Source organism: Brienomyrus brachyistius, chromosome 8 (assembly GCF_023856365.1).
Source record: "Brienomyrus brachyistius isolate T26 chromosome 8, BBRACH_0.4, whole genome shotgun sequence".
Lineage (NCBI taxonomy): Eukaryota > Metazoa > Chordata > Actinopteri > Osteoglossiformes > Mormyridae > Brienomyrus > Brienomyrus brachyistius.
Genome location: NC_064540.1, coordinates 14,477,927 through 14,502,467, shown reverse-complemented (window position 1 = coordinate 14,502,467; position 24,541 = coordinate 14,477,927). Strand labels below are relative to the sequence as shown.

The window sequence follows — 24,541 nt, the reverse complement described above, 5'->3', positions numbered from 1 at the left end:
TTAGGGTTGGGACCACGGTCTATGGGATTCTCCCATGTCACCAAATGGGAGTTGGGTTTCCCATCAGTAGATTTATCGCAATCAACCAGTAGCGATTATTATTAAAATGGAATACTTAAAATTTTTTGGATTATTATAATTTTATTAATGTGTTGTGAAATTCCCCCCCCCCCCCCCACAACCACCCTGTGGTTCTGATTGGACCTGAGAAGTCATGTTGTGGCAAAATACCGTCTGGTGGTGAGACCCATCAGTCCGCACCTTAGCCCTAGTCCTGCATTGACGGTAATCCAGCACGATGTCTCAGACTGACCCGGACTGTTAAGGCTATGGAGTGATATTTTTAGCTGCAGTAGAGCTTTGATGCATTTCCATGTTTAAACCCACCACCCGTGCACCTACTCTGCAGCTCTGATGTGACAAGTGATGTGCCAGGTCTTCTTAACCCACTTAATTGCTGAGCCCTTCTTGATGGTGTAACCTAGAGGCCATCAAAGCCTATGTGGGCTCCGGGGATTGAGCGACCTTAGCAGCTCCTATGGGCAAGGGCAGTGCCACTTTGCCTTCCTCGCCGGCAGCCCCCGTGCCATCTGCATGCACAGGACTGCACCCAGAGACATGCCGACTTAGGGCATCCGGCACGGAAGGGCATCCGGCGCTTCCTCACTGGCAGTTAGCTTATGTGGCAGGAAATAGCCTTAGCGGTGGCCAGGCGCTGAGCTCAGCAGCCAGAGAAGCCATTAGTGAGCTCCAAAGCTGCAAAGCCTCCAGAGGAACTAGACAGTTATTCACCCTCCTGGATAAATAAATCAAAATGTACAGCAGCCGCTGAAGTGGCTAACTGGTACAGGGCGATCACAGCAGAAAGCAAGCACTGCACCTACTGCGTTTTGACAACCTTGAGCGACAGGCAGACATGGGCACACTGACGAAAGGCAGATATTTTAGGCAACCGGAGCTCATCATCTGACCCCCCGCGTTGCCTTTATCTGTCAGCTCTGAGTGGCATCTGGTTTTGTCTGTTACGGATAGCAAACATGTCTCATGGTGCTATTCTGTTGATTCTCACTGACTGATATTTGCATTTTGCACCCCACCCCTCCCCCAATCCCCCACAGATCACCTGTGCAACGGAAAGTTCCACAAACACCTGCAGGATCTGTTTGCCCCCCTGGTGGTTAGATATGTGGACCTGATGGAGTCATCCATCGCTCAGTCAATACACAGGGGCTTCGAGCGCGAGTCCTGGGAGCCAGTGAAGTAAGGAGCCCCTGCAGTATAACTGCACCCTGCTGTAGTTCCTGAGGTGATGCTATAACAGTTAGTCATTTGCCTTCATAATAGATGCAGACGTTGATAAGATTTACCTCTCAGTCTTATGTGTATTCTGGTAAATAGATATAAGCACAGAATCCCGTCCAGGGTGTACCCCAGCCCCGTGTCCTGTGATGGACTGGCATCCCATCCAGGGTGTACCCCAGCCCTGTGCCCCTTGATGGACTGGCATACCATCCAGGGTGTACCCCATCCCCGTGTCCTCTGATGGACTGGCATCCCATCCAGGGTGTACCCCAGCCCTGTGCCCCTTGATGGACTGGCATCCCATCCAGGGTGTACCCCAGCCCTGTGCCCCTTCATGGACTGGCATCCCATCCAGGGTGTACCCCAGCCCCGTGTCCTATGATGGACTGGCATCCCATCCAGGGTGTACCCCAGCCCTGTGCCCCTTCATGGACTGGCATCCCATCCAGGGTGTACCCCAGCCCTGTGCCCTATGATGGACTGGCATCCCATCCAGGGTGTACCCCAGTCCTGTGCCCTGTAATTTACTGGCATCCCGTCCAGGGTGTACCCCAGCCCAGTGCCCTATGATGGACTGGCATCCCATCCAGGGTGTACCCCAGCCTCGTGCCCTGTAATTGACTGGCATCCCATCCAGGGTGTACCCCAGCCCAGTGCCCTATGATGGACTGGCATCCCATCCAGGGTGTACCCCAGCCTCGTGCCCTGTAATTGACTGGCATCCCATCCAGGGTGTACCCCAGCCCAGTGCCCTATGATGGACTGGCATCCCATCCAGGGTGTACCCCAGTCCTGTGCCCTATGATGGACTGGCATCCCATCCAGGGTGTACCCCAGCCCCGTGCCCGTAGATGAATGGGTATTTTGTGTGTTTTTGCTTTAAACCATCCATCTTTATAAATTCTATGTTAATGAATGTACACATTTTATGTTCGACAAATCAGTTGTGGAACAGAATAGATCAGTGGGCCACAGCACTGCAGGATTACTTACACGGTTAATATAAAAATTGCACAAGCATTTTTATCTGCCCATTTTTTTATCTGTCAGTTTTTGATATATACCAATATATCTGCCATATTTTACTAATGACTGTCCCGCATGATTTGATGCTAATGCAAACTAGCACAGGTACCCAGAAATACCCACTATAAGTTACTGAAGACTTGAACTGAAAATTTTAGTATGATTTTTTTGTAAAACTTTTAAAACTGATTAGCATCAGTTGATTCACTCGGTATTTTCCTGAAGTTGCTGCAATTGCTACAGAAACCATGGTAAGATGAGGATGGAAACATGAGGATCTGATGGAAAGCCTGTCTTGAGAAGCAGATTCCTCAGTCCAGCAGTGCTAACCTCAGCAGGCCATAATAAACAGGCCACAAACTAGTTCTGTGTAGCTGGTTATATGTAGCCAGCGTCTTGAACTTGAATGTGTGCTGTTCGTTTATTAGATATGAATATCTGCTGAAGTCTTTCGAAACCCTGTTACAATGATTTCATTAACCAACATTAAGAATCAGTCATTAATTATTATTTGTACCCTTTACTTTTACTTTCCAGATGCAAGTAAGGAACAGAAATATCAAATTCTAAATACTCAGTCTCTTGTCAGTTAGTGTTGCTATACTATCCCTATACACATGGACAATGCGCTATCACGGTATAAGAAGACCTCTCTTTGCCCCGCAGTTCACATGTGTGCTCAGATGTTTTCACGCTTTCCAGTGTGCCGGTTTTCTCCTGAGCACAATGCCTTCCCCGTTCTCCATGCACCACACACTGCCACCTTACCTTGCCTGCTCATTTCTCTCTCCCTCTTTTGCCACGAGGGCTTGTAAGTCTTCCCTGGCCACCAAACCGCCAAACACCCCAGATGCTTTAACTCTGCTTTAGTCTGACCGCTGCAAAAATCCTTGCTCTAATAGCTCTCAGTGTTCTGTCATAGTGCGTCGTCCCGAAGGCGTGATGCTCGCCTTAGCTACATTTTTTTCTCTTTCTTTTTGTCTGTCTCTTTCCTACAGGAATTTAACCAGTAATCTGCCAAACGTGAACCTTCACATGCCCAAAGTACCAAACCTACCCGTAGCGGTTAACCTCCCACAAATGCCTAGCATTTCCACACCGTCATGGATGGGACCCTTGTATGACTTCCAGTGTGTATTGAGTTCACGTATAGATCTGGTTTTGCGGCTGATGTTGGCTTGAAGATGGTTTCCCCCTTTCTGATTACTCATCAGCACAATAATCGGTTTATTTCACTGGAAAGTCCAAGCTCCATTTCCTATGTATCCCCCGGGGGCTTGATAATAACTGCCAGCAGGAATCCTAATGTTACTTACTGAAACACTGCTTAGCCTGGCTGCTTGACACACCGCCCTTCTTGGGCTAGTACACTCTGCATGAGTAACATGCATGTACCCAAATCAAAGACTGATATTAGAGTGTAAAGCTAATTGCTAAATTAATTCAGCGTTACTGCAGTTCACTGTTATTTTATCTTTATTTCTGTCTTTCCTTGCACATGTTAGTTACTATTTTTAATCTCATTACCTCCTTTTCTAAATGGAAGTGGAACTTTCCTTACACTTCAGTCAGAAAGAGACACACATATTAGATCAAAAAAATTAATAAAAACACGCCCTCATGCTGGCTAAGATCCCGTCGCTTTATGATTTCAGGTTCATATTTTCTAAATCCGGTCGGCAGTAAGAATTTCACACTTAACAGCCCCTGGCTGAGCCCCCCCCCCCCCCCCCCCCCGCACAGAATGCACTGTTTTACATGAACATGCAAATGCATTTATATACATACACAATTCTGTTTTGCCTGGAATAACTAAATATAGATCCAGATGAGGGCTGGGAATCTGCAGGTGATACCAAGCATTATGAGCCTGGCCTTACAAATTAGCCCCTCTACTCCAAAGTCATTTTCTTGCCAAACCAGCACAACCAGAGGACTAGCTGGGTTCAGTGGCAATTTACAGTGGAGAAGGTGACGGCTGATTTTTTTTTCTCCTTGCATGATGCCTAACTGTCAGGTGGAAAGATACAAATGCAGCTGTAATGCGGCTAAACCATGCGATTGGTCTCTGCTCCTCCAGGCGGCATTTGCGCCTTTCGTAGCCAGTACCATCATTCTTGCGTTTGTCCTCACAATGCGCCGCAAGCCCTCCAAGGCCTCCCACCTTTATGCTCTACCACTGTGAGATGGGGACGTAAGGCTCGAAGGAGAACCGAAGGATTGCGATTGGAGAAATTAAACTGCAAATGTGATTTTGTATCTTTCCAGCATCTCCTGGTCTCCTCCCACTTGTCACCGAAGCTGCTGTCAAAGGCCGCGTTGGGTGTAGGATAGTCGTACGAGAGGGCACTGCCTCACGAGGGCTGTTGCTGGGCGGGGGGGTCAGTGCTTTGGCATGTCTGTGGTCCTCCATGGCACCACTTGGTCGTCTTTATGTATCAGACGGTGCCCTGTTGAGTCCAACCCCATCCTGAATAGTAGAAATGTCCCTCAAACACACACACATTTCTACTGAGGATGGAAATAACCTTTGAACATGCATGGAGCGTGAAACATGCTAAACAGCTGGGGCTTGACTGAGGGGCGTGAGAGAGTCTTGCTGTTTGGTCTTCTCATTGGAGCAACATGACACGCACATCTGGCCAATAAGGTGGCAGATGAGAGCGACTCGTTCACAAAGAGCCCAGTGCTTGTTTTTAATGGTACAGAAAGTGAGCCAGTCAGTAATCATCATGACCCAAAACAGTCCTCTGGCAATGGAACGGACGTTAGCCCAAAATATGGAGGAATGGGCAGCGATCACAGGCGGGTGCGCTCAGCACTTCATAGTGAAGCCCCCAGCGAGCTCAGCTCACGCCATTATGCATGAGTGATCTGGTCACACAACCCATTGTGTGAGGGACACCTGGTGTCCTATTATTTTTGCCATTGACAGGTGTGTGAGTTAAAAGAAATGTTAATAGTAATGAAACCTATTATTTGATTATCAAAGCCTGTTTCACGCAAAACTGTAGCTATCAGTCAATGGTAAAAATAAGGAAAGCCCCCCTCCCCAAATTGGGGAGGTGACAGGGATCAGAGTATCCCCACTGCAGCGACCTCCTCTTCTGTCCCGTGCTATGGTTCCCATGGAGACCAATGCTTGGCTCTCAGTTTTGAATTTCTCACCTTTCTGCCAGCAATGGCTCGGGCACCTCTGAGGACCTCTTCTGGAAGCTGGACGCACTGCAGTCCTTCATCCGCGACCTGCACTGGCCCGAGGAGGAGTTCGGCAAGCACCTAGAGACACGGCTGAAGCTCATGTCCAGCGACATGATTGAGTCCTGCGTACGACGGTGAGCCTTGCTCCGCTGGTCTCTATGCCAGTCTCTGTGCTGGTCTCTATGCCAGTCTCTGTGCCGGTCTCTGTGCCGGGCTCTGTGCCGGTCTCTGTGCTGGTCTCTGTGCCGGTCTCTGTGCCAGCAGCGGACCGTACTCAGAGCTGGTGCTGCATCTCTTCGCCGTCATAGAAAGCTCATGTGCTGTTCAATGAAAACGAGAAATTCTGTTATTTCAGAAGTGAGGAAAAAATGCACTTTCTCAGAAACAACTTACTTCAAAATAAACCTAAAACAATGTAATGAGACACCCTTAGCACCCTAGGACCTGCAGCTCTGTGCACTGCCACCTCACATGCTGCACCCAGCATAATTACAATTAATTCGAGTTAAACTTTATGATAAATGCAAATTAAATTGTTGATGTGAAGTAATCCATACAAATGACCATGGTGAGTACAAATGTTAACTAGCACAAATCTAAATACTAGTTCAATAAACGACTTCATGAAATATCTTTTCATTGGTGAAATAGATGTCAAATTCTATCAAGAGATAGAGGATAATGGACATATTCCATCTACAGTGAAAAGTCACAAACTTCAGAAAGGGGACGTATGCAGTTTTCATGGGATAGCAAAAATATATAATTATTTACAGCCCACATCACAAGTGGGTCAAAGTAAAGGGTTGAGTCAAAGTAATATAGGATTCAAGAGCAGCTTTACTGGAATTCGCAGGCGGCTGGGTGTGTGAAACCAGAGCTGTGATCTTAGGAAAATCTGGCAACCAACAAATTAAACTAAAGAAATGGAGGCTGAGACTGCAGAGGCTGCTCGCAGATCAGAGTGAGTGTCAATGCGGCCTCGCGGCCCACTCTCATCTTGCAGGACGAGGGCGGCGTTCGAGTCGAAGCTCCAGAAAAGCAGCCGGACGACAGACTTCCGCGTGCCGCAGTCAATATGCACCATGTTCAACGTGATGGTGGACGCCAAGGCCCAGTCAGCCAAGCTGTGCGCCATGGAACAGGGCCAGGAGGTAGTGCGGTCCGCTGCCTTTTCCCAGCCCCCGGCGGTCATGCTACTCGGCACGGCGTCTCCCTGTGGCCCCAGGAAGCAGCAGAAAGCCGCTCTCCATTCTGCAAAGTAGCAGTCAGCATCTGGGAGTGTGCAAAGCGCACTAAGTTTCATTTGCAAGTACTCTTTGTTTCCAACAGTAGGAGCGTTCATTATTTAGGAATTCACAATCCCGTGCTTTTACTGTTTTTCCTGTATCATCACTTGTAGTAATTTAATTAAGATGGTTCATAACTTGGGTATAATTAAATTTAGAAATGCTTTGATTTTTTGTCCCTATATTCTTTACATTTTTTCCACATTGTTTTGAAACATTCACATTTCCATTAGAGTAGTTCCTTCATTTTCTTCTTTTCTTTCCTCAATACTGTGAAAGTTTGTTAAAAAAACGGATAAGTGTGGTGAAGAATTCAATTGACGTCTCACCCTTGCTTCCCAAATGCATAATTAGCAGCTGTCGCGGCTTCGCCAATTCCCCCCTCCATTAAATTGTTTTGACTCCATTACCATATGCAGTAGATGGCACTGGATATACATGGGCTTTACGTGATGGCTGTCATATCCGCAGCGGATGGAGATGAGCAACTTTTGTCAGACAGGCTTGTTTGCGACGAAATCAGATGGACAGACATTTATGAATCTGTGCGTTCTCTCTTTCGATGTGGAATGGGGCTGGGTGGTGCTCTAAAGAAAGTTCGCTTTTTGTAAATTTCAGAGACAGTACCACTCCCAGATCGACCATCTCATCGAAGAGACGGTTAAGGAGATGACCACTCTTCTGGTAGCGAAGGTACTTCTCTCATTCTCAAAGCAGGCCTGATCAATCCACCGTATATCTGAATATGTATGAGGCATTTGACGCTGGAACAGGTGTCTCCTGAATATATGTGTCTCTTCTGTCCTGCAGTTTGTGGTCATTCTGGAAAGCGTCCTGGCTAAGTTGTCCCGGTACGACGAAGGAACGCTCTTCTCTTCATTCCTCTCTTTTACAGTAAGTCCACGTCCTTCTGCACGGAGCCGCACTCTGTCCCTGCCCCCCCCCCCCCCCCCGAATAATAGACGCCAGCTCCAAAGTAACCGCTATTGTTTGCCACATCGTTAAGGCTTGAATTAACACGCTTGTCTGCCCTTATTTGATGGTACGTAGTTTTTCCTCGGACGTGGTGCCAAAAAACTTAATGTGGCAAACATTTTCGAGCATTTAGAATGCGATGCTTAGAATGCGACGCTGGGGTGCCGTCAGCGCCTAGCATGACTGACTTTGCATGAACAGTGCAGTTATTTTTTAATTGCAGCATTGCTGAAATGGCCCAGCTCCATACTGCTGGACATGTTAGGTTTGGTGACAGTCCAAAGAGTTGCAAAACTTACTCTTTTCCCTAATTTCTTCTGTCTAAGGTGAAAGCAGCCTCAAAGTATGTGGATGTCCCTGTAAGTCAGAATGCCATTGATGTCAGTGCTTGTGCTTGTGTGTTCCCTGTGCTTGTATTGTGATTTCTACCTGTAATGGTTGAAAGGTAGATAGGTAGGTAGGAAGATAGGTAGGTAGGTAGGTTAAGGGCAGCCTTCCTTAAAAAACAGCCCTTTATGCCCTCTTTGAAATTGTCAGCATTGCTCATAACAGACATGCAGAAATCTCTGTGGAGCCTTCCGGAGATGAGCGATTTCTGAATAACAGGTGGCGTTCAGCTATTTGTTTTCATCTCTCTGCGAATAATTGGTCCAAGTTTACTCGAGAGCTGGACGCCCAAGAAGGCTCACAGATGGTCCTCTCTCCACAAACGTCCTATGGTGCGGCTTGCTCCAGCATGACCGACGCGTGGCTCTCCCCCGCTAACACAGGGACGCTCTCTGTTGTGTCACTGAACACATTTTTAGCCTGTTACAAGGCCGACTTCTTCCTTTTGGCCTTGAAACTGCCTCAGAGGGTATCATTTAGCTGCCAACACGTCTTCGGCAAGCACAACAGTTTTAAATTAAAGCCTCGTCAGTGACACTTGTGCGTATTTCCCGGATTCTGAAGGCCAGGGAACCTGGCTTTTCCCGCAGTAACTGTCTGCTTAAAGCACACAATAAAATTACAGATGGAGTCTTGCATTTGCACCCCTCAGAACGCCTTTGAAGTGTTAACTAAGTTCAATTTGCAGTGACTGACAACTGAGTATTGACCTCATCTGTTGGTTAGAGGTGTGTTTAATTCACCGATAGAAATTTTAAAAAAGGGTTTCTCGCAAATGCATTGTCTCCACGAATACTTTAAGCCTTTCAAAAGCAACACATTTACGAAAGCACTCTACGGCTCGTTAATGAGTTTCCCAACAATGCTGTTTGAGTTATAGAGTGTTGCGGAGTGCCGCATATTGAAATTGTCAAAACCGACATTACTTGCAGATCAGAGCTGATGGAAGAACACAGTGAGTTCATATATTTATAGTAGGCGTAATGCTTACTCCGACTTATGCCTTATAGAGTCACGTCTGAAAGCATTTAAGTCTGAGGTCCATAGTACACTAAAACCTTGGATTGCGAGTAACTTGGTCTGCGAGTGTTTTGCAAGATGAGCAAAATTTTTAAATAAATTTTAACTTGATAAACGAGCGAGGTCTTGCAATACGAGAATTACATGTACGCATCGTCTGCCTATCATCATGTAATCACAATTGAGCCGATGGTTCTTCTCTCACTTTCGCTGGGTAATCGTCTCCCATGCTCGGTCACAGTCGGTGTGCCTCACTCATATAGTCAAAATTTAGTAGACAAGCACCACCCAAATAAGGGGGTATCAGTTATATGAGTATTTCTGGGTTGTGGAATGAATCATCTGATTTTCCATTATTTCTAATGGGAAAATTCGCTTTGATATACGAGTGCTTTGGATTACAAGCACGTTTCCGGAACGAATTCTGCTCGCATAACCAAGGTACCAGTGTATATAATACACACTGACTCCTGACGGCAGCTCTAGCAGTTAGACGTTAGCAGGCTTATCACTTATTCTGAAGTGTTGTGATTGTATATTTATGTTGTCATGTGCTGTATTGCATTTATATTACAGTACTTTACTTAATGTTTTGCCTCTTCTGTACAACTATTGAAATGCGTTAAAATTGACTATATGTCAATATGCAAGACTGTGTGTGTGTTTGTGTGTGTGTGTATGTGTATACAGTATACTGTGAAAAAGTCTTAGACAGACTGCTATTTATCTGGATAATATGTGTATATTTACTCAGAAAAAAACACAACTGAGCATAACATATGCAAATCAACAGCAGCGCAATAAAACTAACAAGGATTTTGTCTGTTTTCCAAACAGTTACTGATATCTTGGATGGCTAGATGAACAGCGCTTCAGTTCACAAACCATGTCCTCAGGGCCACCTCAGCCATTCCGTGTATTTGTGTCATTTCACCACCAGCTCACATTTAATTAATTTAGTTAGTTAAATATCTCAGTGAGGTATTTATTAGCCAAACGTGGTATGCTTTAGTCAATATATGGTTAACATGCATGTGTGTACAGTATTGGACGGCTACTGCAAATTCTTGGATGACTTTTGAAATGACTAAGCTGACACACTTTGACAGACATACTTTTACACCAACATCATTTAAATTTCATTGATCTAAAATTGCCCAAAATACATTGCTATAGATTTTTTTTAATTTAACACTCAAAGTGGTATTTTTAAATTAATATCATAGATAGTAAAGGTGTCATGTGGGATTTTTTTGAATAAACATATTTGTTCAAAGCTCTTGCCCACCCACTGACCCAAAAAGACAAACAAACTGAGGAAAACAGATCAGAGAAATTCACTTTCATACAGTAAGAGAAATTAGGGAACAAGGTCACGGAGATCCACCTTCAGAAGTGATATTTCAGAAAGAGATCACAGAGATCTACCTTCAGAAGTGATATTTCATAAAGAGTTAACATGGAGATCCACCACCAGAAGTGATTTTTCAAAAAGAGATCACAGAAATCCACCCCAGAAGTGATATTTTAGAAAGAGATCACAGAGATCCACGTCAGAAGTGATATTTTAGAAAGAGATCACAGAGATCCACCCCAGAAGTGATATTTTAGAAAGAGATCACAGAAATCCACCTCCAGTAGTGATATTTTAGAAAGAGATCACAGAGATCCACCAGCAGAAGTGAGCAGCTCTCTAACAGCCATTTAGTCTTGTTTCCTGTCCAGTTCCCAACCTGTTACATGTGCTTGTTAGAAGCCTAATTTCACTGCATCTGGGCTCATGTTAATGATCGGTCTTATGTTTCTCCACCCCTCCCCCCTTCTTCCCTCCCTCACCCTTGCCCCCCCCCCCCCCCCCACCCATATAGAAACCTGGGATGGACGTGGCAGACAGCTACGTGACATTTGTGCGCCACTCTCAGGACATTCTGCGAGATAAGGTCAATGAGGAGATGTACATAGAAAGGTTATTTGACGTAAGTAAGATGCCTCGTCCTCCTGCCATGGAGGAGGTCCTTCAAAATGTGACCGAACGACAGAACAGAGGGATAAGTCACATTTTGATGCTTGCTGATCTGCCTCCTTTAATATGAACGCCTTTCTCCCCACCTGACTTTCCCTGTCTTATCGGAAGCTGTACTGCTGAGAAACACTGTACTGCACTCTCTGTGTGGCTGCTGTACACCAAGGGCACGTCTAGGGTGACAGGATGTCCGTGGCCATGGTAACATGGCGATGGGGAATGTCAGAGCGATCGTAAAGATGGAAACATTCAAGAGACAACCAACTCAGCAAAAGTATGAGGGAGGATTGTCTGAGAGAGTGTTTTCTCCTGGGTCAGATGCAGCAGCACACAATCTAGAGCTACCATATAACTTCAAAGAAATTCACTCCGCTAGGAAAAAAGAACATAAAATTTGCTGTAGCTCTGTTCTTATACATCACTAAGGCTTCCTTCACCGTCATAAGCTTACTACTGCTTCCTCGGCTTACCATTAAAGCCAAAGAGGAACTCCATCAGTGAAGCTATTAGCTAATTTTACAACGATGTATGTACGTTATAGAAACCCCCCTTTCATATTTGGTGGCAAATGGATTGTTTATCTTAATTTCCTCTGCTCCCGTTAGTGGGAAAATGTTTGAGTAGAGAGGGGAGGAGGGGGGGGGGGGGGGTTTCTTAAAGCAAATCTCCTGCTAAGGAAATGTAAATACCAAGGAACCTCATCTGCCCAGAGCTTATTCTGATGAGGCTTTAAGGCAGATAAGTAGAGCAAGAGAGAGAGTGGACTGTCTTAAGTAACGGCCATCATCGGCTCATTTATAATCTTTTGTGATGCATGTCCACTAATTATTTGGCCGTTCTGCTGGGTACACCAGTGTCTGTTTGCTGCATTTTGGGGCCCAATTTGGCCCCCTTTTCCCTACGAGCAGCCCCAGAGCGAGTTCCTGTCCATTCCCCACCCCAGGGGGGGGGTTGGGGTGCGAGTGTGCACGTGCTCCACCTCCTCCCACAGACTGGGGTCCACCCCGCTTGTCCCCTTGCCTGGTCATTGTGACGGAGGTCTGCTTCCTCGCTGCCGACTCCTGTTTTCTCCGCTTCCATACATGACGCGAAAACTCTGCATGTCCAGCTCGCCCTTCCCTGTTGTCTCTGTCCCACTTCCTTCCCCCCGCTCATCTATTCCCCCCCCCCCCACCAAAAGCTGAAAATGGAACTTATCTCTCATGTTACGTTGTTTTGTCACATTATTTCAGGTGGCATGGTTTAGGCTCAGATAATCTTGCTGTGTACATCACCTAGCATGGCCCGCCTACTCAGAGACACCCCCCACCCGCCTCTGCATGCACGGCGGCAACGAGTGCCGTGGCATTTCAGCCTGACAGCCAAAGCTGGCTGGCCGGCCGCCCAGCTCAGGCTGCTTCACCTGGGGAGTGGGGGTGTGGCCTTCTCCCCAGTGCGAGGTGGTGCCCCCAGTCCCGGCCAGTCACTCCATATAACCAGACTGACATACACAATCCCATTCTTATTTTTATTTTATTTGGGGATTATTGTAATGTTCCCGGTAATCACTCCAGATGCTGTTTCTCTTCAGACCGGATTTTGTACATATTAAGAACAGACACCAGATGAGTCAGACCTTTAGGTCATTTACACACAATCATATACCATGAAAATGTTTCCCAAAAAAGCATAAAAAACTGCACTTTTCCCTCCTGCTAAATCCCTTTATTCACCACCTTGTTTTCAAATTCATTCATTGATTTCTTAAAAAGTTCCAGGTTTAGAAAAATCTACTACTGTAAAATGTATGGATGAAATGTTTTTCTGTTTAACAGGTGCTTTTGGGAAATTCACCAGGGGCTGAATGCTGCCCTCCGAGTGCTTCTGAAAGGCAACTAACTTGGCCTGAGAATCTGTGAAGGAATGACGAACAATCCGGCAAAAGTCCCGCGACACCCCCCCCCCCCCCCCCCCGCCATTCTCCCTCCGCATTCATTACGTGCGCTGGCCTCTTTGAAGATTACAAGATGCATTTGTAATTCACTGTCGTTTTAATCGGTGCCTTTTAATCCTGCCCAGTGAAACTTGGAAATGGGGCCCAATGCTTATCACTTTACGGTGCCCCGTAAGGCTGCATGTAGCCGTGTGTGGATTTTTCCGGTAGAGGTCAGTGGAAAACAGGAAACAGAAGTGGTCTGTGTTTCGTGGAGGTCAGTCCGATCACATCTCCGGATGATGTGGTGAATATAAGAAGATTACATTTACATTCTGCACATTTAAATATGTCTCCTCTGCTGGGAACGAAATTACCAGCCTCCGTTGATGCCAAAGCCTCGCTAGCAGACGAGTCAATTAATGTTAATGAGACATATTTAAAACTAATAATCATGTAATAATTATTGTTCCATATTGTAGACTGAAAGATTGTGTCAAAAAGTGCACTGATTTAAAGATCTTGTGCTTCAGTAGTGTGTCAATGACCCTACACTCATAAGCTGATATGCATAACTAGAAAGCCGGTGTAAGGTGAGTGACTTCCAGATCCCTTACTGCAGGGAACCCGCATTCACTACGTCTGTCTTGGGCACTGATGCCAGCTATCGGCTAATGGCTAACATCACAGGACTGACCTCTGACCACACATGGCTTTTGTCACGAGGGCTTCTTAGGAAACCGGTTTCACCAGCCTGCAAATTTTGTTCTGTAGGGGGGCCGTGAGCCACTTGATCAGACGGCCGTGTTTACTTGGTTCAGAGCAGGAAAGAGGAGGGGGTGGGTGGGCGGGTTTAAAAAAATTAATTTATCCTCCCCTTTGTCGCTCTGTAAAGTGCTGTCCGGGGGGGTTAGGATTAAAGCAGCTGTGCTTAAGGCAGCTCATCTGCTTAGTGTGGGGGCCACAGATCAGCCGGCGGAAAGGCAGCCTGTCTCTAGGCGGCTTCCGGGGGGGCGCCATACCCATGTAAATGGGGCTCTGTGGATTACACACGTCAATTATACCCATAATCTGCCTTTGGAGGATTAAACGCTCATTGATTGGTTTGAAGCATTTCCATTGACCTTGGCAGTTATCAGGTTCCAAAAGTCACGGGTGCGATGAAGACAGCCACCGCTGGATCCGGGCGCGGGACGGGGGCGCCCGGTAAATGGGGTCACGCAGTCGGCCGTCCCATGGACATGCGTTACCCCAGCACTGTCTGGAGCGCGTTACCCCTTCCCAGGCTCCGTGATACATGGCTGGGCCGAAGTGAGCAGGTTAATCGACTTTAGGCCACAAGCCTGATGTGAGCCGCTGGCTTTAGAAGTGCCCTTTTTTGAATCCCGAAAAATTGGCATGTTCGTGCAAGCCTCTTTAAATCACAGCACGTCAGAATGTACATCACCAGTTTTTGTATACACTGAGATTTTCTACATTTGCATGTTATTCACTTAACATTTACTAAAAATACATTCAATATTCTATGCTAACAAATGCATTTACAATATGTTCACCATTTCAGTACCTTTATTAGCAAGAAAATGTCATATCTTTGATTCATCAAAGTAAACTCCTCTAGCAGTTTGAGGCACTCTTTCTACAAGGGACATTACATACTGCTCTGTTTCATGGGATGAAACAATTAACTAGTGCATTTAAAGTTAAAGGACATCCTAGAATGTGACTACGCCATCACCACACAACCAGCTAATAGGATGTCAGACACGCACTCTTACATACTCTTTCCATGTTATAATGGAAAATTGTTTTATTTGACTTTATATTTTCATTTATAGTAGTTTACTCAACTTAAAGAGGAAAAATCTGCAGTTCATGATAATTAATGTAAAAGTGATAAAAACCTGTGATGTGCAAAACATTTGACTGGTAGTGTGTGTGTGTGTGTATTGTGTATATATATATATATATATATATATATATATATATATATGTATGTATGTATGTATATATACACACACACATACACATACAGGTGTGGAAAATTAAATTAAGAGTATTAAGAGAATACAATTTTTTGTTTGACTCATTAATGGATATATATATATATATATATATATATATATACACATAGAATAGTTTAGAATACTGCAGGTTACATTGAATGTTAAAGCTATGTTTAGTTCCTGTTATATAAGTGCAAAAATCCCAGGCGTATCCAGGAATTTTTCAAAAATATAAAGCATAATGCATAGAAAGAGATTTTTTCTTTAAAAAATAGAATACAGTATTGCTGTACAGTGCGCTGATATCCAGTTACTTTCCGTCGTTTCAGTTAATCTCTAGGTGGAAATAATGCACTACTACAAAAAAAGCTTTGTCTGTCCTACCTGGAGTCTAGCTGTTCAGTTTAAAAAGGCATAAGAGTGAAAAACATTTGCTCTGTTCTTTTAACCCCCCCCCCCCCCCCCCCCAATGAAAACCACTGGACGTTTAAGCCACTTAAATATTACATGGTATAATTACAGAGAAAGAGACATTCTCATCTCACCTTGGCTTCACTAGCGCCCCCCCCCAGGCCAGGGCTAATGCAAACGGCAGAAACTGAGGGAAAAAAATGCAATAAAACCACAGATCGAGATGAGTAGATTTGGGGAATGTGTCTGGCTGTTAATGCAGTCGGGAGAATCGTGACCGCAGCGTCGCGTCGGGGGGAGCTGGTGAGGTGCCCCCTCCCTCACTGGCGGGCGAGGCATGGTGGCATTTGTTTGATTAACTTGTCTCACAAAAGTGGCAGCTGTCGCGGGGGCATGTGGAAGGGGCGGCTCAGTGCAGCTCCGCCTTTGTACATCTGTCAGGGGGCGCAGGAAGAAAGGGTGAAAGGAAACAAATTGGTCCCAAAAGGCATGCCATTCACCTCGCGAGCCCCCCCATTCACCCGGTGAGCCCCCCCTCATTCACGCGCACAGTGTGATTCTCAAGTGCTTGCTGGCTTATTTCATTTTGCTCGCTCTATAGCCTCAGCCCACAAGTGTTTTATGTCTTATTCGCCGCGCCTGAGGCTGCCTGTAAGCGTCTCATTGTGCGCAGAATAGCTCACTTTGCCCAGCGGTCGACCCGCTTTCTCTACGCTTTTCCCCTCATTGTGTGTTTATTCAATGACATGGTTCAGGACATAATTCCTGTCATTGAGTTTCTTACTACAAGTTTTTTTCTTTTTTTGGGCCAGGGTGGGGGGGGTGTTTTTATAAAGTCGTCTTTATTTGGACAGTGCGACAGACGTATCCGAGAATGGGCAGGGCTGGGTGGCTCTAGGGCGCCCACGACATAAGGGAAATTGGTGGATTAATTCCCGTGTTTCTTATTTTTATGTGAATTTGTGTTTGATGCCAGAAAATGAAAAAAGAATTACCTCAAATTAGAAAACTGCTTAGGTGACAGTCCTGGCTCTGCTGATAGGGAGCATTTTTTGCTAATTGACAGCTGATCTGTCCCAGAATTCTACTTTTGGAGACTCTGCGGTCAGAGTGGCTTGTGGCCTCAGGGTTGGATGGCTTCAAAACTTTACTTCAAGACTTCAGAAACCCCTTGTTATTTGAAAAAAAAAAATTGGGGGTTGTGGGGGGACAAACCAGCAACGCGTAGCATGAGAGGGGCAGCGAGGGAGACTGATTCCCTGTAAAAACATTCCCTGTCAGGCTGCTCCTCCGAGGGACGCAGAAAACCCGAGGACTCGGGGCACCGGTGTGAGTTACTATGGTAATTGAGTTGCATCATCAATAGGGTTCCCCTCATGGGCAATAAAGCGTATAATAACAGGCAAACAGCACCAGTGAAAAGCAAACAGGTAGGATTACTGCCTCCCTTTGTCCCCAGTGTATAATGTCTTGTACTCAGATTTAAAGACTTCTCAACCCTCAGGTCCTCCCTGAGGACGCCCACGGGGGCCTGGTCTGGCCCCGCCGTGAGGAGCGGGGGCCAATTTGGCAACTAAGCATTGCGGCGAGCACTCAGAGCTCACGGAGCAGAGTGGAGCGAAGGAAAGCCCCTTCAAAGGGCAGGGAGGAAAACACATAGACACCCCGAGAGTTGTAGAGAAAGGTACTAAAGTGCCTTCGATCCCGAGCCCCAAATGGGCCCAACTCTGTTAATGGATTTGGAGGATTGGAGGGAGAGCGAGAGAGAGACACAGAGGAAGAGAAAATAAAGGTATTGCATCCCTGGAAGCCTGCCACGTCGGCCTGCCCTACAGAGCCTGCCACTTTGCATCTCCATCAGCCTGGACCACAATCACCATCGCATGCCTCCTGCTAATTGCAGACACAGCTGGGGCCCAGCAGGACGCCCTCACACAGTCCCGGGCCCGAGTAGCCAGCCTCAATCTGTTGTGTAGCTTGCGCGCAGGCAAGACACGCACACACACATACACACTGAAAACCACCAGCAAGGGCAGAAAGAGGCAGAGTCACAGGTTGCTTGTAATCCCCCTGCCCCCCCCGCTGAGGATTCCCACCCCCTTTCTCGGGACATTCCCAGTTTGGTCTCTGACAGGAACAAAGGCCGTGCTGAACCTGCACCGCCATCCCCGGGCTCTCAGAGGGCAGAGGGCAGCGACAGCCCTTCAGGTGTATAAGCCGGTGGGAGGGGGTGGGGCATGTGCCGGCCTGGGGGGGATGGAGTTGCACTGAATTCTGTTTGTTGCCCCCCTACCAGGCGCTATGGCTTCTTGTAACATGTCGGATATGAGTGCGAATGCCGGGTTCGAGGTGATGCGTGCGCGCGCGTGTGTCTGTTTGGGGGCGGGGGCAATAGGTCACACAGCCCCCCAGCCCCTGCAACATGGGGGGGGGGTGGGCCTGCAGATGTTCATGTGTGTGCGTGTAACAACACCGCAGACCCCCTCCGCCACGACCCCGCTAATATCAGGCCTCGTTATGCTATCGCAGAATTATTCACGCCTCTGTATTGCATTATATATTCAGAGTAATGCTGCAGCCGTTTGGCAGACAGCGACGGCTGTGTGGTCGCTCAGCCCTCAGCCAAAGTACTGTTCAGAAAAAACACGGAGAACAGAGACGGCGCACGTGGCATGAGCGTGAAGTTAGCGTATCGCAGACTGTGCGCGCCCTCGCCTCTCGGCTGTCAGCGGCACCGTAATCGGTCCCCAGGAGCAAATCGATCCTGCTTCCCGCAGGCTGTGTTTCTGCAGACGTGCGGAAACAGGACTTATCCTTTTTAATTTTTAATTAGGATGTAACACTCATCTCAGGGGACACTGGGATTATTATGCCAGTCAGAAAGGTAACGGACGTCCATCAGAACTGAATGTATGGATTTATTTAGTTTTCTTTTTTTTTGCACGTGGACCCTTGATAAATATCAAATGACAACATAAAACTCCTGCATCTGGGGCCTCAGCCCTTAAATATTTAGGTAAAGGTAGTAGAGGGAGTTAGTGTTACTTCTTAAATTAAATTACATTTTTATACTTATTCTTGAGGTTTGTTGGCATTTATGTATTTCTGACTAAATGCAGGTGTTGCTGGCTTCAGGAGCAGGCAGTAGGTTTGTGTGATGGATCGTGCTGACCCCGGGGGCCCCCACATCAAAGGTTAACTCCCGAGGGCCTGGAGGAAGTGTGAGGTAGCACAGGCGCTCGAAGGCCTGGCCGCTCGGAGGGGGGTCCACGCGGCAGCGTCCTGGCGCAACCTCAGTGTGACTGCGGGCACTTTCACAGGCACAGGATGCCTAGGCCCCGGGCTGCTCGCTCGCCTGCTCTCTCTTGGTCCCCCCCCCACCATGCTTCGCCCCCATGCTCGTCCCGTACTGGGCTGTGGAGACTCTATGCCGCCGGCAACTCTTCCAGCTACACCATGCCACGGCAGCCTGTTTGACACGAATGAGTGCAAATGAGATCATGAAGGTCACAACTGATTAGGTAGAGCAAAGCCTAGTGCATGATGGGAATTAGCTGGGGAAACTTGGTCGGTATACACGTGATAACGATCTAGGCGCTGACCTAAGGTGTCTTTGCACTGGTTTTTCATTTTATTGAATAATTTAAATCCCATCAATTATAAGCTCCTGTGGCTTAAGAGTTCTTGCGGGAAAAATGTCGCCAGAATTGTCTAACCAGCTTCCAAAAAATGGACCCAGTAGCGATATATGATAGTAAGATATAGCTAAAAGCTGAAGCTAACCAGGAATGTCCATGCTGCTCTGATTTTTAAGAGGAGATTTGAGTACTTTGGTACAGCAGAGTACTCTGTTGCAGTCTTGAGTACTCTGTTCCGACAGAGAAACGCCATGTGGTAAACAGACCAAAAGGACCTGTCACATTTGCAAGCGTATGCTGGCTGTGGAAGAGGCAGCATGTCTGTTGACTGATCAGATGGTCCGTGTTTCCGTGATACAACTAAAGTTCGCCGGGACACTGCTCAGGCATGACAGACCTCCAGGGCTTTGCAGACATCTCCCCAGGTCAAATTACCGAAGAGCCGAGAGTGTTCTACTGGATCAAGTCCTGACTATTATCTGGGCTGTGGAGCACGGTAGAGCTGATCATCATTGGTGTGTCAGACTCTTCGCTCAGAGGAACATGGAGCAGGGCGCCCAGATAAGGGAACAAAAACCTGCCTGGTACTCCTGTGCCAGACTGTCATACCAGTGTAAGTGGGGAGAATTTGAAACCTGCCACTGTTCAGCATTCTGGAGAAATATGGAGAAACGTAAGAGAGAGGCCAGAATGCCTTAGTCTGATTTCCATTCATTCATCCACCTTCTCAGGCATTATGCAGGTCAGGCTGGGGGGGGGGGGGGGGGCTGGGACTTCTTTAATAAATGCCTGTGGTTTCAGTAATGTTATTAAATGCCTTTAAAATCTTCATAATTGTGCCCTTGAGAGGTAAAGTGGTCTATCCCACATGTCAGTCAAAAATGAGCTTAGTGTCCAATATTAATTATTGAGGGTCTATCTATCTTTTAAATATACCCAGATCTGTGCTGCCTATGATATATATCAATTGTCGGGTATAGGCACACTGATTTTTTGAAAAAAAAAAAAAAATCTAATTTGGAGCTCATTTTCTCAACACTTTGTTTTTGTGGGATAGCCCACTTTACCTCTCAAGGGCACAACTCAAGTTGACTTTAGCTATTAAAATATATGACTCAGTAAGAGTTTTCCAAAAATGTACAGAAAAAAATAAGGTACAGATATTTAAAAACGAGTTTACTGTACAGGCAGAAACATGCTCTCCATTTCTAACACTGGACAAACCAGAAGGTCTACACTCTTATGCTCCAGCAGCCTATAGTCCTCCTCAGTATGTGTCTCAATTATGAAACGAGAGGTTATATAATTGGCAATAAAGGACTGATATACATTATCCAATTGAGTAAGGCAAATCGTCGCCAAAATGTCATAACTGACAGTGATCAGTTGAAATCAAGCCTGTTTACCCAATTAGCCTAAATCAAAGGAGCCACTTCCAACAGGCTAAATGTTAAATAAGGGGTTTCTATCAGCCTTACTTGTGATACAGGTGCTTCAAACTTGGAAATGAACCAGATTTATTAGGCCATAAGCGGATTGACGAAAACTCATCAGATCACATTTTCTTTCCATGCCCCGTAATGGAAATTTGCTGCTGCATTATGTCTACACATCAATTCTATTTATTTTTATATATTTGGGGACCTGTTTCTAGTCAGTGCATTAAACGTTTCCATACTCAAATCCATTTTATTTTAACTGTACTTCCATTATTTTGTTATTATGTTCTGTCTTGTCTATTACTGCATGCACCAATACTGCCAAGACACACTCCGTGGCCATTAAAGTGAATTCTGATTTCGGTTGCATATATAGCACTTATTTTATCAATAGTGCAGTATGAATACCAGCCCACGGTGAGGCACAAATGTTTTCAAAGGTAACCTTCCCCTCTTCTCACAAACCACGGATTGCCTTTTCACACAACTCTCTAATTAAGTGAAACCAGAACGTAAATCCATGGATGATCACAGGCGCTGTACTGCCTACTGAACAATGGTACCCAAGACACTTTCTGCAGACTTTTTAAAAAGTTCGTATAAATTTGAATGATATTTTTTGGGGGCAGTTTTCCCCTCCGAAGGGACAAGTGCCCTGCCTTCCCTTCACTGTATCAGTCCTGCATTGTCATCATGATGTATGAGGAATAAATGCAAATATGTATCACCGTGGGCTTATCTGACTTTCTGCAGAAGTTCTGTTGGTCTCTGCTGGTGCTGATCATCTCCACTAGTGCTGTCTGTGTCCGCTGGTGCTGTCTGTCTGCTTGTTTTGCTGGAGAACACTGTCTGTCTCTGTTTCAGCAATGGTACACCAGCACTATGAATCTCCTGGGGACCTGGCTGACCGACCGCATGGACCTCCAGCTTCACGTCTACCAATTGAAAATCCTCATCAGGATCGTGAAGGTAACTGCTGACCGAAACTGGGCTCACTTCACCAGGCTCACTTTTGAGGTTTTATGGATGTCTACGTCTGCATTTTGAGGAGGGAAATTAATATTTATGTAGAATATGTCAGTTTATTACATAGCTCATATCTCTATATGACTTACCACGTTATGTTTTAAATATTTAAATATGAACACAAAGCCTATCAATGAAAGGTATGCACTGTGAGCTAACAGACCATGTTGGCTAGCCTAGGACAGACACACGCAGTCCGTGTGGATGAAAGGTATGCACTGTGAGCTAACAGACCATGTTGGCTAGCCTAGGACAGACACACGCAGTCCGTGTGGATGAAAGGTATGCACTGTGAGCTAACGGGCCCCGTCGACTAGCCTGAGACAGACACGCGCAGTCCTTCTGTATGAAAGGTATGTACTGTGAGCTAACAGACCCTGCCGGCTAGCCTGAGACAGACACACGCAGTCTTTGTGGATGAAAGGTATGCACTGTGGGCTAATGGGCCCCGTCGGCTAGCCTGAGACAGACATGCACTGTCCATTTGGATGAAAGGTATACACTGTGAGCTAACGGACCCCGCCGGCTAGCCTGAGACAGACACATGCAGTCCTTGTGGATGAAAGGTATGCACTGTGAGCTAACGGACCCCGCCGGCTAGCCTGAGACAGACACGCGCAGTCCATTTGGATGAAAGGTATGCACTGTGAGCTAACGGGCCCCGTCGACTAGCCTGAGACAGACACGTGCAGTCCTTCTGTATGAAAGGTATGTACTGTGAGCTAACAGACCCTGCCGGCTAGCCTGAGACAGACACGCACAGTCCATTTGGATGAAAGGTATGCACTGTGAGCTAACGGGCCCCGTCGACTAGCCTGAGACAGACACGCACAGTCCATTTGGATGAAAGGTATGCACTGTGAGCTAACGGGCCCCGTCGACTAGCCTGAGACAGACACGCGCAGTCCTTCTGTATGAAAGGTATGCATTGTGAGCTAACGCCCCCAGTCGGCTAGCCTGGGACAGACACGCGCAGTCTTTGTGGATGAAAGATATGCACTGTGAGCTAACGGGCCCCGTCGGCTAGCCTGAAACAGACACATGCAGTCCTTGTGGATGAAAGATATGCACTGTGAGCTAACAGACCCCGACAGCTAGCCTGAGACAGACGCACGCAGTCCTTGTGGATGAAAGATATGGACTGTGAGCTAACGGGCCCAGTTGGCTAGCCTGGGACAGACACGCGCAGTCCTTCTGTGTGAAAGGTATGCACTGTGAGCTAACGGACTCCGCCGGCTAGCCTGAGACAGACACATGCAGTCCTTGTGGATGAAAGGTATGCACTGTGAGCTAACGGACCCTGTCGGCTAGCCTGGGACAGACACACACAGTCCTTGTGGATGAAAGATATGCACTGTGAGCTAACAGACCCCGACAGCTAGCCTGAGACAGACACACGCAGTCCTTGTGGATGAAAGATATGGACTGTGAGCTAACGGGCCCAGTCGGCTAGCCTGGGACAGACACGCGCAGTTCTTCTGTATGAAAGGTATGCACTGTGAGCTAACGGACTCCGCCGGCTAGCCTGGGCCAGACACGCGCAGTCTTTGTGGATGAAAGATATGCACTGTGAGCTAACGGGCCCCGTCGGCTAGCCTGAAACAGACACATGCAGTCCTTGTGGATGAAAGATATGCACTGTGAGCTAACAGACCCCGACAGCTAGCCTGAGACAGACACACGCAGTCCTTGTGGATGAAAGATATGGACTGTGAGCTAACGGGCCCAGTTGGCTAGCCTGGGACAGACACGCGCAGTCCTTCTGTGTGAAGGGTATGCATTGTGAGCTAACGGACCCTGTCGACTAGCCTGGGACAGACACACACAGTCCTTGTGGATGAAAGGTATGCACTGTGAGCTAACGGGCCCCGTCGGCTAGCCTGAGACAGACACTCGCAGTCCTTGTGGATGAAAGATATGCACTGTGAGCTAACGGGCCCCGTTGGCTAGCCTGAGACAGACACACGCAGTTCTTGTGGATGAAAGATATGCACTGTGAGCTAACGGGCCCCGTCTGCTAGCCTGAGACAGACACATGCAGTCCCAATTCTGCTTCCTTAAATGCAAATTTGCATTGCAATTCTGCATCCTGTCATCCACCACAATTCAAATTCAATTCAAATTTACAAACTGAATTGGAATATCACAGCCATTTCAGTTATGCACAACCTCGGCTTGCTGTCGTCGTCCAGATTCAGTTCGGCACTGCGTACGATGGAGGTGCCAGGGTGTATGTGAGTGGAGAGGAGACTGTGTGAGAGAACACGCACTCAGAGTAAATTTTTCCATGCTCCTTTCACATCATAAAAATTTCCCTGCAACCCCGTTTCGGAGCGAGAGCCTGGAAGCACTGCAAAATGTGTTTTATTTTCATTCGATCCATGGAGGAGGTGCATCTTGATTTTGTGTTGCCCACTCGACAGCTGTGGAACAGACGGTATCAGGACAGTGTCGTCCTTAATGTGGGAACAGGTGTGGTAAATGCCACTCGTTTCCAGCTCTCAGAAGAGTCCTTAAAGAAAGTGCCAGAGATTCCCTTTGTCCCATTTCCTGTTTGTAGAAAAAGTACCGTGACTTCCGGCTACAAGGAGTGTTGGACTCCACCCTGAACAGCAAGATGTATGAAACTGTGCGGAATCGGCTGACGCTGGAAGAGACCACGGCGTCAGTCCGAGAAGGCGGCATGCAGGGAATTTCCATGAGGGATAGTGATGAGGAAGAAGATGACGACTAGACCACTGGGGGGGGGGGGGGTGGGGGGGGGAATACTTTAGCCTGGTAATCAGTGCATGTACCAGCTCAGCTATTCGGCTCAGCACTCTGATCATTTATTTCTGTCCGGTCTAAATGCCCATGAAAGAAAAACAACGGTATTAAAAAATAATA

The 24,541-nt window shown here is 46.8% G+C and overlaps 1 protein-coding gene across 15 annotated transcripts in view; it reads left to right on the top strand.

Annotated features, from left to right (window-relative positions):
• The window catches only part of cadpsa (Ca2+-dependent activator protein for secretion a), a 106,639-nt gene extending 82,239 nt beyond the window's left edge, over positions 1-24,400 (top strand). For 9 of the 15 annotated variants that reach the window (XM_049023614.1, XM_049023615.1, XM_049023621.1 and 6 more), the window contains 10 exons: positions 1,119-1,260; positions 3,327-3,458; positions 5,508-5,663; positions 6,536-6,683; positions 7,437-7,511; positions 7,629-7,712; positions 8,120-8,152; positions 11,069-11,176; positions 21,494-21,598; positions 24,216-24,400. In XM_049023614.1, the coding sequence (XP_048879571.1) occupies positions 1,119-1,260; positions 3,327-3,458; positions 5,508-5,663; positions 6,536-6,683; positions 7,437-7,511; positions 7,629-7,712; positions 8,120-8,152; positions 11,069-11,176; positions 21,494-21,598; positions 24,216-24,389 (1,157 nt within the window). In that variant the 3' untranslated portion in view covers positions 24,390-24,400. The other 6 variants (XM_049023624.1, XM_049023623.1, XM_049023622.1 and 3 more) reach the window with 4 other exon arrangements.
• The last annotated feature ends 141 nt before the right edge of the window (positions 24,401-24,541 follow it).